This window comes from Vulpes vulpes, chromosome 4 (genome assembly GCF_048418805.1).
Source record: "Vulpes vulpes isolate BD-2025 chromosome 4, VulVul3, whole genome shotgun sequence".
Classification (NCBI taxonomy): Eukaryota; Metazoa; Chordata; class Mammalia; order Carnivora; family Canidae; genus Vulpes; species Vulpes vulpes.
Genome location: NC_132783.1, coordinates 75,003,370 through 75,016,000, shown reverse-complemented (window position 1 = coordinate 75,016,000; position 12,631 = coordinate 75,003,370). Strand labels below are relative to the sequence as shown.

The 12,631-nt window shown below is 38.8% G+C and overlaps 1 protein-coding gene across 1 annotated transcript in view; it reads right to left on the bottom strand.

The window, feature by feature from the left end:
* The window catches only part of REEP3 (receptor accessory protein 3), a 98,841-nt gene that overhangs the window by 15,989 nt on the left and 70,221 nt on the right, over positions 1 to 12,631 (bottom strand). Inside the window, exons 3-5 of the mRNA XM_026013503.2 lie at positions 12,536 to 12,612; positions 8,228 to 8,348; positions 7,943 to 8,056 (exon numbers count right to left, since the gene is read on the bottom strand). Of these exons, the coding sequence (XP_025869288.1) occupies positions 7,943 to 8,056; positions 8,228 to 8,348; positions 12,536 to 12,612 (312 nt within the window). The remainder of the gene's footprint in view (positions 1 to 7,942; positions 8,057 to 8,227; positions 8,349 to 12,535; positions 12,613 to 12,631) is intronic.

Genomic DNA, 12,631 nt, shown 5'->3' with positions numbered 1-12,631 from the left:
CATAAATTATAAGTCTGTAACCACTTTAAAGTGGCCAATGTGACCACTTTAAAGAAATGTAATTATAAAATAATCACTTAAAGGCAGACCTATTCCTTCTAATTTTTATAACTTCAGCATAAAAAGTCCATTAACAAAGAAATTATGTTTAAAATAAAATGTTAAGTGAAAACCTTCCCCTTCCAACCTCAGAATTCTAAATCATATCCATAACATGGTTGCAGGTATGTAGTATGGTTTAAGCAGATAGGGGATTATATGCAAAACTGAAAACAATATGATGTTGAGGCAGATGGGATGGGTGATTTTATTCCTTTTTTCAACAATTTCTTCAATATTACAAAATTAGATAAGTCATAGATAGATGGTATAGTGAAGTTTTTGTTTTTTTTAGATTTGAATACTGTTTATTATAAACTGGATGGGATCCTGATTTCCTTTTGTTTCCTCCAATGCCTGGCTACAACTCTCCAAATGAACATTTTTCTATTTTTACAATGAAGTTTTAATTGTAATGTGTTCACTGTAAGAATTTCTGATCTATTTTCTGCTCATTTTCCCTGTATCCAATTCCTTACTCCCATCACCAAAAGAAACACTGTTTCTCTATTTTGAGGGCACAAATAGGGCATTATAGTCACTTGTCAGTAACAATGCTAGAAAGCATTGAAGTTTTGTTTAAATTAATAATGCTTTATTGATTTTCTCCTATTTGGTTTATATAATATTAAGCCAAAATTATATGAAAAAATGCAGAAAGGTTCTAGTTAGAGGGGGAAAAGACATATGGAAATAGCACTTTTGGTCATTAGTCAATAAAGAAGAAGTTCCTGTTTAAATTTTTTTTTTTTTTTTATTATTATTTATTTACGAGAGTCACAGAGAGAGAGAGAGGCAGAGACACAGGCAGAGGGAGAAGCAGGCTCCATGCACCGGGAGCCCGATGTGGGATTCGATCCCGGGTCTCCAGGATCGCGCCCTGAGCCAAAGGCAGGCGTCAAACCGCTGCGCCACCCAGGGATCCCGAAGTTCCTGTTTATAAGGCAAATCAATATCCCAGATTTTAGATCCCATTCTCTACAGAATTGTATGTATACTGCTTATGTTCAAATTGATCCTAAAAATCAAAGAGAAAGAGAGAGATGATGAGAACACAAAATCAAAGTAATTAAGAAGAATTTTGCAGAATATTTTACATTAAAACTGATCCTAGGGCAGGCCTGATGGCTCAGCGGTTTAGTGCCGACTTCAGCCCAGGGTGTGATCCTGGAGACCCAAGATTGAGTCCCCCGTCGGCTCCCTGCATGGGGCCTGCTTCTCCCTCTGCCTGTGTCTTGGTCTCTCTCTCTCTCTCTCTGTCTCTCATGAATAAATAAATAAAATCTTAAGAAAACAAAACAAAACTGATCCTCTCTAGCAGGAGTGTTCTAACCCTTTAGGTAACTCAAGTTCTCAGGGTTTGACTTTGGAGAGACCCAGAACATCCATTTAAAATGGGAGTACTTGTAGGGTTGGGGCCTTGGGTTCAAATGTAACACATTCATGCTTTGGGAAAGATTCTTCAGCTGAGAAGGGGCACCTTGCATGTATGACTAATTCTAACTCTGTTACTCCCAAATAATTCTGTCCTTTTAAACTAATTAATTAGAATTCTGCCTTTGTTTAAATACTGTGTTTCCTGGTTAAACATTATGTTAAAATTATATTTTGTTGTTAACACAAAATAAGGGGACTTTACTATGCTTATCAGCACCTTAGTATAAAACTTTCAATTGGGTTGCCTGGGTGGCTCAGTTGGTTAAGCGTCTGCCTTCAGCTCAGGTCCCAATCCTGGGGTCCTGGTATTGAGCCCCGCCTTGGGCTCCCTGCTCAGCGGGGAGCCTACTTCCTCCTCCCCCTGCTTGCGTGCTCATCTCTTAAATAAAATCTTAAGAAAAGAAACAACCCAAAACTTTAAGCCTATTCTCTTCATATTTTTAATTAAGAATTTTAAAACAGGGGCATTTAGGTGGCTCAGTCCATTAAGCCTCTGACTGTTGATTTTGGCTCAGATCATGATCTCAGGATTCTGGGACTGAGCGCCAAGTCACAGCTCTGTGCTCAGTGGGGAGTCTACTTGAGATTCTCTCTCTCCCTCTGTCCTCCCACCCTGCCCCCCTTCAACTAGCATCTCTCTCTCTTAAATAAAAATAAATCATAAAAAAGGAATTTAAAAACAGAATCTTACAATCTACAGAATAGTTCTTACCATGCTGTTTAATAATGAATAGCCATTAAGCTCTGTTTCTTGTTGATCTTTGACATATTACATTAAAATGCAGTTAAGGTTAGTTCCAAGTTGTTAGGGAAATCTCCCTTTCCCCTAAGGACATTTGAGCGTTAATCTAATTAGGCCTACAATGGATTGAGTGCATCTGTATTAAGTGAATAATATATTTTAGTGGTTTTAAGATTAAAGTAATACATATTTATCAAAGGGCATTTGTAACAGAAGGAAGTAAAATTACTTGTAACCCACCACCAAAACTATCTATATACACATTCATATATCATTTTAGCTTTTTTTTTGACTCATACTTTTAGAGCAGGCTTTCTTGGTCTCAGCACTATTGCTGTTTTGGGCTGGATAATTGTTTGTTGTGGCTCATACGATATTACCCAGCAGTCCTGACTTCTAACCCTGGACACAAATAGCAGCACCCCTCACTGTCAGCTCTTACGACCGGAAAGTCTCCAGATGTTGCCAAATGTTCCTTTGGGGGCAAAAGCCCCTCCCAGTGAGGACCAACCACTGTTTTAGAGCTATAAGAGGTATCAGAAGTCAGGTTTCATCTCTTTGATTTATAGGTAAGAAAATTAATACTTAGATCAGTGCAGATGGTCCACTCAAAATCTCATGACTAATTAGGGCAGTATCAGACTAGAAAATGCAGATAACTCAACTATTAGTAAATTAAATATTCATTATAATATTCTGCTTCCTGAGATTGTAGGGAAAATAGTATGACCCTTCTTTCCATTGTCTGGACAAATGTTCTCTTTTTAAATGGTTGCTACAAAGCAGCTGAATATCCTTAAATCCTTTCACAAACAGAAAGCCATTAAAGCAGACAGCAAGATGTCAGGATTTCGACCAAATCATCGTCATTTAAAGTCTATTCAATTTTAGCAATTTTACCTATAAGGTTCTAATTTCTGTGATAATTGATTTTTTAAAAAATAGTATCTACTAAGGAGTTCACCAAGAAAAGGCTGCCAGAGAAAATTCAGAGACGGTTAATATGACAAACAGTACTTTTCTTCTGTCCTTTATCTGGCAGTAGTGGTGGTCATCTGTACAAATGCCACCTGCATTTCTCATGTGAAAGCTATGGGATGTTGAACATCCTCAGCAAAATCCTTGAAGGTCCTTCATATGTTTATGCTTTGCTCAGCCAAAATAAACTTGTACACTGACCTTGTGAACAGATGCCTGGTAATGAGGTCATAGAACTCAGTAACATTTTCAGAAAATTGCTTTACGGTGTAATAAATGTTCTGATTAGATTCCTATTTTCATCTTTAACATGCTCAGGTGGTTCAACCTGGGAACCCTAGCCCGGGGTATTACCAATCTTTAGAGGTCACGCCAAGAGTCCAATCATTTTTAGCCTGAAAGATATTTTTAACAAACTATAGGTTGTAAAAATCTTAAATTAATTCTCAAGCCCTACTATTGGCTTTCCTGAAGTTTCTCCTTAAACTTGACCTATTTTCTATTTCAGTTTCAATTTACTCCATAGTATGAAGTGTCTGGTTCAGTGATTTCTTCCATCATAGTGCCTTTCTTTGACATCTCCAGAGATGAAACTAATTTCACTTACACGAAAATAGGCACAGTACAACTTGATAGTGTTAACAGAATACCATATTCAGCATATTTAATGACTATTTCTAATGAATAAAATCCAGGATGGCTGAAGCCAACATTCACTGTGTTCATGCTGAGAATGGCGAGGGCCACCTCACACACAGTGATCTTGATAACAAAAGGACTTCCACATCACAAACGAGAAGGCAAAGTTCCAAACTGCATTCAAATTATGGGACATAATGGGACATGTGTCTGATGTGCAGTGGTAACTCAGATGATTCTTATGTCCTCTATTTCCTGCCTTTGAAGTGGGGAGGTGGTTTTATGATGCTAAATATATAGATAAAAACAAACAATGAATCACAAGGAAGAAATGCTTTCATAGCCTTTCTGAAGGAAAGCATTTCTGTGAGTTAATGGTTATTTTAATAATGGAAGGCTGGAGGAAAGCGCTTGGCAACCAGAGATAGGATACAATTTTCAGTTAGTGAACAGACACTCAGCTAGACAGGAGCCTAAAGAGTAGGGACTGTGTCTTGTTCACGGCTGCATGCCCGGCATCTGCCAAATAGCAGGCACTAAACAAACAGATGTTGAACAAATACGCAGGGTACTAAACACTGATCACAGCAAAGGATAAAATAAATATAAACGAGGAGAGAATGAAGATAAGATAATACAGTGGGGATTTCTGATTCCCCACATGGAAGGTTTGGAAGTAGTAAACATAAGTCCGAGTATAATAAATATCTCATGAAATAGTCACAGTATGGAAAGTGTCTCACAGAGTAGTGGGACTAGAAATATATTTAAGTGTTAAAAGTGAGGATGAAAAATGGGATTTGTATGCTTCTATGTCTCCCAAAACAATGTTCTAAAATGTCCATATTTTCTAAGCAATTTTTCAATTTAATTTTTAGGTGTTTTTTTTTTTTGGCATAGAATCATGTTGAAGGGTCTCTTAAATATGTAAAATTCAGGAAGCATCTTCTTGGGAGGGATATAAGACCTATACAACTGTTTAGGGGCACCAACTCACCAGGCAGTAGAAAATCTGTGTGACTCCCTTGAAATTTAACCAATAGTCTACTGGTGACTGGGAATCTCACCGATAATAGCTAATTAACATGTATTTTGTAAAAAACAAAACAACAACAACAAAAAACATGTATTTTGTATATTATATGTATTACATGCTGTACTCTTATAATAAAGTAAGCCTAGAGAGTACTGTATTTATTGAAAAAAATTGGTATATAATTGGACCTAACAAGCTGAAACCCTTGTTGTTCAGGGGCCAACTGTACTTCATCTGTGGAGTCAAATAAAGCTACCTTTTATAACAAAAGAATGCAATAATCTTTCTTGTTTTTTTCCCTGGTTCCATTCTCCTGCCCATCCTCCTGCAGGCACCACTTTCAACCCTCCATTTTCCTATCTGGCAGGTGGGGATTTTCTTTCTCTTCCACTTCCTTCTCTCTTTCCTTCACCTTCCTGATAGAGCAAAACCAGTTGTTCAATCTGTGGTTCTGTATTCTCACAATTATGTAAATGTTGTTTGCGGCTGGGTCGAGTCATGCTCTGTTATTATATTTCCTTTTCTTTCCTTTTTATTTTCCAGAGCTAACAATTATCCTTTTTTTTTTTTTAATACTCATCTGATTAGTCATTCTATGCTGTTCTTAACATTGCCTCAAGTATATTTTTCATGACATACAATGTGTCTTGACTGGTCATAGTATGGGTTGACCTGTTTGAGTATCATCCCTGCATAGGATTAAATCTCTTAGAAACTCCTATCCCCCCTACTATCCCCTATGACACCTGGCCTGGCACTTGCACCCATCACATCCAATTCTGGTCAGTTGCACTCTGCACTTGTGCATTATACACATTCATTCTGGGAAGTCCTGTCACTTTCCTGCTGTGTTGGATACCCTGTCTCCTAGATCCTGTGGGTTTCCTTTTTCATGGATTATCTCCTAATTTTGGCAGAGCATTTCTACCCTGACAAAGAATACACAGGAAGTCAATTTCATGATTTTGCATGCCTTAAGGAAAAAACAAAAAGATTTATTCTAAGCTCACATGTGACTGAGAACTTGACTGCTACAGAGTCTCAGGGTGAAAATCATTATGGCATCAATGGATAGCACAACTCTTTGGTCTTCAAGCTTCTATTGTTACTATTTAGAAATTTAATTGCCACTCTGATTCTTGATCATCTGAATGTAACATACTTTTTATCTCTGGAATCCTTAACATTTTTTTCCTTCTCTTCCGTGTCCTGGAATATTCCATTGACCTTGCTTACAATCAGTCGTTCTTTCATTCATTGTGCTGGGTACTTTGTGGGTCCACTCAATCAAGAGATTCGTGTCCTTCAGTTCTGGGAAATAGAACTGCATCTGCGGTCCCCTGGTAGAATTCCTAGTTGTTGAACATTACATCTCTTGGATGTTCTTTTTTAGCCATGTGGAAATCAGGCATGTATTTTCATTAAGCAACAAATAAAAAGCAAGTGAACTTCTTTTAAAATGGAAAACACTCCTTCAATATGATGAAAATTCTGCTATTTTAGTATTTGCTTATATCTGTAGTAATAAAAGAGCCTTTAAAAGCCAAGTTAACCGGCAAACTATACTTCACTACAGTGTTGATAGTTAATAATCATTAATAATATAGTTATCTTACAAGGCCAGGGCTACATAGTTAATAAGTTTCCACTTAATGCAACACTTCTGGGTATATAATTTGAATATAATTTTGATTTTTAATTTTGTTGATCATATTAATTGTATTTGAGCCAAAGATCACTCTGAAAAATTAAGGCTCATTCTGGAAACCCCATTTGATATCCCTTCAGCATTGCTATTATAGAGAATTGCCACTTAATTAGAATATTTATTCCCATAGCATTGTTATTTTGGTTCAAGATAACCAAGCTGAGGGCAGCCAGGGTGGCTCAGCGGTTTAGCGCTGCCTTCGGCCCAGGGCGTGATCCTAGAGACCCAGGATCGAGTCTCACATTGGGCTCCCTATATGGAGCCTGATTCTCCCTCTGCCTGTGTCTCTGCCTCTCTCCCTCTGTGTGTCTCTCATGAATAAATACACAAAAATCTTAAAAAAAAAAAAAAAAAGATAGTCAAGCTGAAAAAGCCTAACTTAAAAGCTGGAATACTGTTTAATCTCAATTTAACTTAATAGCAACAAACACAAATTTTTACTTGAGAGAGACATGTGATATTAATATTCATTGGACTCTTACTATATTTTGGCAAGCACTGCGCTTTTGTATATGCTCTCACAGACAGGTATATTACTTCCATTTTATGCATGAAGCAACCAGTGAACACAGAGGTTAAGTAAATCACCAACAGTTATTTAGAAAATCACACTCAGCGTTTTCTGGATCTGAAGCCTGTTTTCTTTCCATATACTACACACCCAAATTGATTATGCTATGGTATTTAAAATAAACCGCATTAAATACTACATGCAAAAAAAATCCAAAAGCCATAATGCGAATTTTCACAGAAGGCATACATTTGATAACTTCACTTGCAAAACACAACACATGACATTAGTAATTGGCTAAGTAAAATCTCAAGTTTTAAGAACAGAATTTTTTCATGCCTTATTTTGAATAATGTTACCTCAAATTGGTTGAAGTAGGGGTGCAGGAGTAAGCCAGAAATCCTACCAAGATATTGCCATCGAGAGAGAGAGAGAGAAACACCAGAGACAGGGAAAGAAAGAATGGTCATCTTTACTAGAGGTGACTTACTCAACCTTATTTAAGGTTATAAAGTAGGAAGATTATGACAAAATGACATTGTCAGGTGTGCCTTTATATATTAACTAGCTCTCATTTTGTGATCAATTAAGGCTTTCAAAATGCTGAGTAGTTATAACAAACATGCATTAAAATGTTTTTTAAATTATCCACTTGCTTTTTCCAGCATTACAGAAATAACCAGAAAGCAAAATTCTCCCAAAATTTTATAATGATCTGGAATAAGAAGCCACCCTGCTGATTAGTTCATTGGTTTAATGTGACATTGGATAAAAAAACAAAAACATAGTTACCTTCACTGCTGCAGTGACAGCAGCAGTGGCTGCGAAAGCTAAACCTTGCCGCCCGAAGTTTACTACCGTCTCATAGCCCCGCTCCTTTGCTTGTACAATATAGTCATCGATCTCCTGAGGAAAAACAAACTCACAGATATAAACTTTATTTGACTGTAGGGACAAGAAGGCAAAAACCAGGACATTTACCTCATGATATGACAGTTTCACTTGTTTTATAGCACAAACCATGTGACCATGTACATTTCTAACAAACGATTTGTAGAAATAATTTACATGTCTTACCCTTTCCTTGGAAGAAAGAAGTGGATGAAGGAATTTCCTATATATTAAACTTGCTCCTTTGGTATAGGGAGAGAGCAGCCATACGACAAAAGCAATCTTTAGCTCATAGTACAGGGGGAACCTAACAAGAAAAAGTTTGAGAAAATTGCTGGTGAAAATCAACTCCAACGAGGAATTCACACACACACACACACACACACACACACACACACACACACACACACACATGCTTATTAGAAAGTTCAATCACTGTTAAGTTTTCACATGTAAAAGTCAGTGATTAAGGAAAAAACTATGTTTGAATTGTCTTACTTTCATTAAATATAGATTAGTTAACCAAAGAATGACCTGATCCCCGCAGAGATTCAGCAACTTCTAGTACAAGATTCTTCCATTAAAGAGATCACAGGCAAGCTGCCAACAGACGGGAGGAGTCCCAAGAGAACATTAACAGCATCTATGCAGGGTGGCAAGGTACACCCTTCTGCAGAGCCCAACTGTTATGTCAGTATCTGACATCTCTCCATGTATCAAGACTCTGCTTTATGTGCTCCAAGGGCACCAACTTACCCCACGGACACATCTGCTCTTTCTCAGAACCCCCCAAACACTTCCCTTCCAATCTCATTTGGCCAGAACTGTGACACCAGGCAGACCGTTGTTCACTTGTAAGGGGAATGGAATTACCATTGTGTTAGGCTGGGAATGAGTGTTATCTCCCCCTGCCCTTTCCCGGTGACTCTGCAGTGCTCTCCCTGCAGGTGCACTTCCCTAGACAATGACTGTGGGTTCGGCCACGTGACTTGCTTTGGCCAACATCACGTGAGTCTGACATGTCACATGCAAGCAGAAACTTTATTTTTTTTTAATTAATTTTTATTGGTGTTCAATTTACCAACATACAGAAAAACACCCAGTGCTCATCCCGTCAAGTGTCCACCTCAGTGCCCGTCACCCATTCCCCTCCAACACCCGCCCTCCTCCCCTTCCACCACCCCTAGTTCGTTTCCCCGAGTTAGGAGTCTTTATGTTCTGTCTCCCTTCCTGATATTTCCCAACATTTCTTTTCCCTTCCTTTATATTCCCTTTCATTATTATTTATATTCCCCAAATGAATGAGAACATACACTGTTTGTCCTTCTCCGATTGACTTATTTCACTCAGCATAATACCCTTCAGTTCCATCCACGTTGAAGCAAATGGTGGGTATTTGTCGTTTCTAATCGCTGAGTAATATTCCATTGTATACATAAACCACATCTTCTTTATCCATTCATCTTTCGATGGACACCGAGGCTCCTTCCACAGTTTGGCTATTGTGGACATTGCTGATAGAAACATCGGGGTGCAGGTGTCCCGGCGTTTCATTGCATCTGAATCTTTGGGGTAAATCCCCAACAGTGCAATTGCTGGGTCGTAGGGCAGGTCTATTTTTAACTCTTTGAGGAACCTCCACACAGTTTTCCAGAGTGGCTGCACCAGTTCACATTCCCACCAACAGTGTAAGAGGGTTCCCTTTTCTCCCCATCCTCTCCAACATTTGTTGTTTCCTGCCTTGTTAATTTTCCCCATTCTCACTGGTGTGAGGTGGTATCTCATTGTGGTTTTGACTTGTATTTCCCTGATGGCAAGTGATGCAGAGCATTTTCTCATGTGCATGTTGGCCATGTCCATGTCTTCCTCTGTGAGATTTCTCTTCATGTCTTTTGCCCATTTCATGATTGGATTGTTTGTTTCTTTGGGTGTTGAGTTTAATAAGTTCTTTATAGATTTTGGAAACTAGCCCTTTATCTGATATGTCATTTGCAAATATCTTCTCCCATTCTGTAGGTTGTCTTTTAGTTTTGTTGACTGTATCCTTTGCTGTGCAAAAGCTTCTTATCTTGACGAAGTCCCAACAGTTCATTTTTGCTTTTGTTTCTTTTGCCTTTGTGGATGTATCTTGCAAGAAGTTACTGTGGCCGAGTTCAAAAAGGGTGTTGCCTGTGTTCTCTTCTATGATTTTGATGGACTCTTGTCTCACATTTAGATCTCTCATCCATTTTGAGTTTATCTTTGTGTATGGTGAAAGAGAGTGGTCCAGTTTCATTCTTCTGCATGTGGATGTCCAATTTTCCCAGCACCATTTATTGAAGAGACTGTCTTTCTTCCAATGGATAGTCTTTCCTCCTTTATCGAATATTAGATGACCATACATTTCAGGGTCCACTTCTGGGTTCTCTATTCTGTTCCATTGATCTATGTGTCTGTTTTTGTGCCAGTACCACACTGTCTTGATGACCACAGCTTTGTAGTACAACCTGAAATCTGGCATTGTGATGCCCCCAGCTATGGTTTTCTTTTTTAAAATTCCCCTGGCTATTCGGGGTCTTTTCTGATTCCACACAAATCTTAAAATAATTTGTTCTAACTCTCTGAAGAAAGCCCATGGTATTTTGATAGGGATTGCATTAAACGTGTAAATTGCCCTGGGTAACATTGACATTTTTACAATATTAATTCGCAAGCAGAAACTTTAAATGCCCTTTGACTTTCTCACCTTAACACCTCCAACCTCTTGCTTTAAATTTTTGCTTTCTGCCATGAGAACAGCTGCTTCTTCAGTCTTGGTCCTGAAACGTGACACTGCCAAGCTGCAGCCAACCTTGTGCTCTTAAATAACTTGAGCAAGAAATAAATGTTTGTTTTCCTAACCCACTGTTGGTGAAAGGGGTTGTTTGTTGCCACAGCAAAAGTGAACTAATATACCAGAGGGGACTAGCATCCTGTGGGCCAGGAATTAAGATTCATAATAACTGAGCAAATCTGGGCTCTCCTGATGAAGCAAGCAGGTACCGGGCAGTGAGGAATGACTGCTGTGTAGGCAACAAAGGGTCGTTGCCTCGGTGTGATTACAGAGGATTCTGGACTGGATAAACTTTTTCAACATCATTTGCTTTTTAATAATGTATATATGGTATATATGCAATCAGGAAAAAATGAGGTCTTTAGAAAGAGAACTTTGAAACATTAGGAGACCTAGCATGGTTTGAAATATGTTGTTCTACCACGTAAAACCAAACATGAAACTCTCTCCCCCAACTCTACACTAAACACTTCACAGGTAAATGAATGAGCTTTGGGACAGAGGAAAGACAGTGCATACAGAAGTACATAAATAAGAGCAAGTTGTTAAGAACATTTAAGTCTGATGACTCTTTTTTTTTTTTTTTTAAGATTTTTATTTATTTATTTGTGAGAAACAGAGAGGCAGAGACATAGGCAGAGGGAGAAGCAGGCTCCCTGTGGGGAGCCTGATGTGGGACTCCATCCCAGGACTCTGGGATCATGACCTGAGCCAAAGGCAGATGCTCAACCACTGAGCCACCCAGGGCCCCTCTATTTTTTCTAGCAATACAACGTGACCTAATGTGCTGTGAGAGTACGATGAGAAGAGCAAAGCCAGAAAGACAGTTTAAGGAGAGAAGAGCAAATATTTGAAACAGATGCAGGAGGGCACAGAAGTAGCAAGTAAAGGGAATGGGGGAGGTTCAGACTGAGACCTCTATGAGCAGCTGGCTGATGTTCTGGGGGGCTGCATTTGGGAACCCAGGCAAAGCAGCAAAGAAGGGCTAATTTAGGCTGAAGGTTTCTGCAGTGAGGGCAGTTTAGGATACCAGCAAGGTATGAAGTTTAAACATTTTAAAAGGAGGACTTCTCCAAGTAATGGTAAGGTTTAGGTGGAAATGCACTAGTGAAATATGGCACAAGGAGATTCAGGTTGTTCCATTTGGTATTACTTCTTGGTAAAATGTTAAATCCTTGAGGATATAAACATGCTTTAATTTTGTCTCAGCTATTTGGAACAGAGCAGCCAAGGAGCTGGTGGTGAGTGGGCGTCCACGTGGATGCTGACGTCATCCGGTCTGAATGTTTGTAGTTGAGTTTCAAGGATGGGGAGGGAGAGCTAGAACCAGATGCTGTGGGCTTCAAAGGGGGAGTCATTTAGGAAGTGATAAAGAAAAATAGCCTGAAGTCATCGAGTGGAAAATGGATAATGACAACCAAATTTTTCTATTCTAAGATACTGGGACCTGTGTGGGAGGTAGGCAGGGTGTGACACATGGGGAGAAGAAAGAGCTGCCTTTGTCTGAGGGGGGCCAGTGAAGAAAGGAATGTTCTTATGGGGAAACCAGATGAAGAAAACGAAACACTGGATAATTATGTAACTTGATCAAATTCACCTGGTTAGCAGCAAGAGCAGGATAAAAACTCAGGACACCTGATAAGGAGTCTATAGTCTGGCCCTTTCTCAGGGCTAGGACTTACCAAGCAACTGTTTGATCTGTTATTGTTTCGATCACAGTATAGAGAGCAAAAACAATCCAGTACATCATCCATCGGACCTGGAAATAATAAAAATAT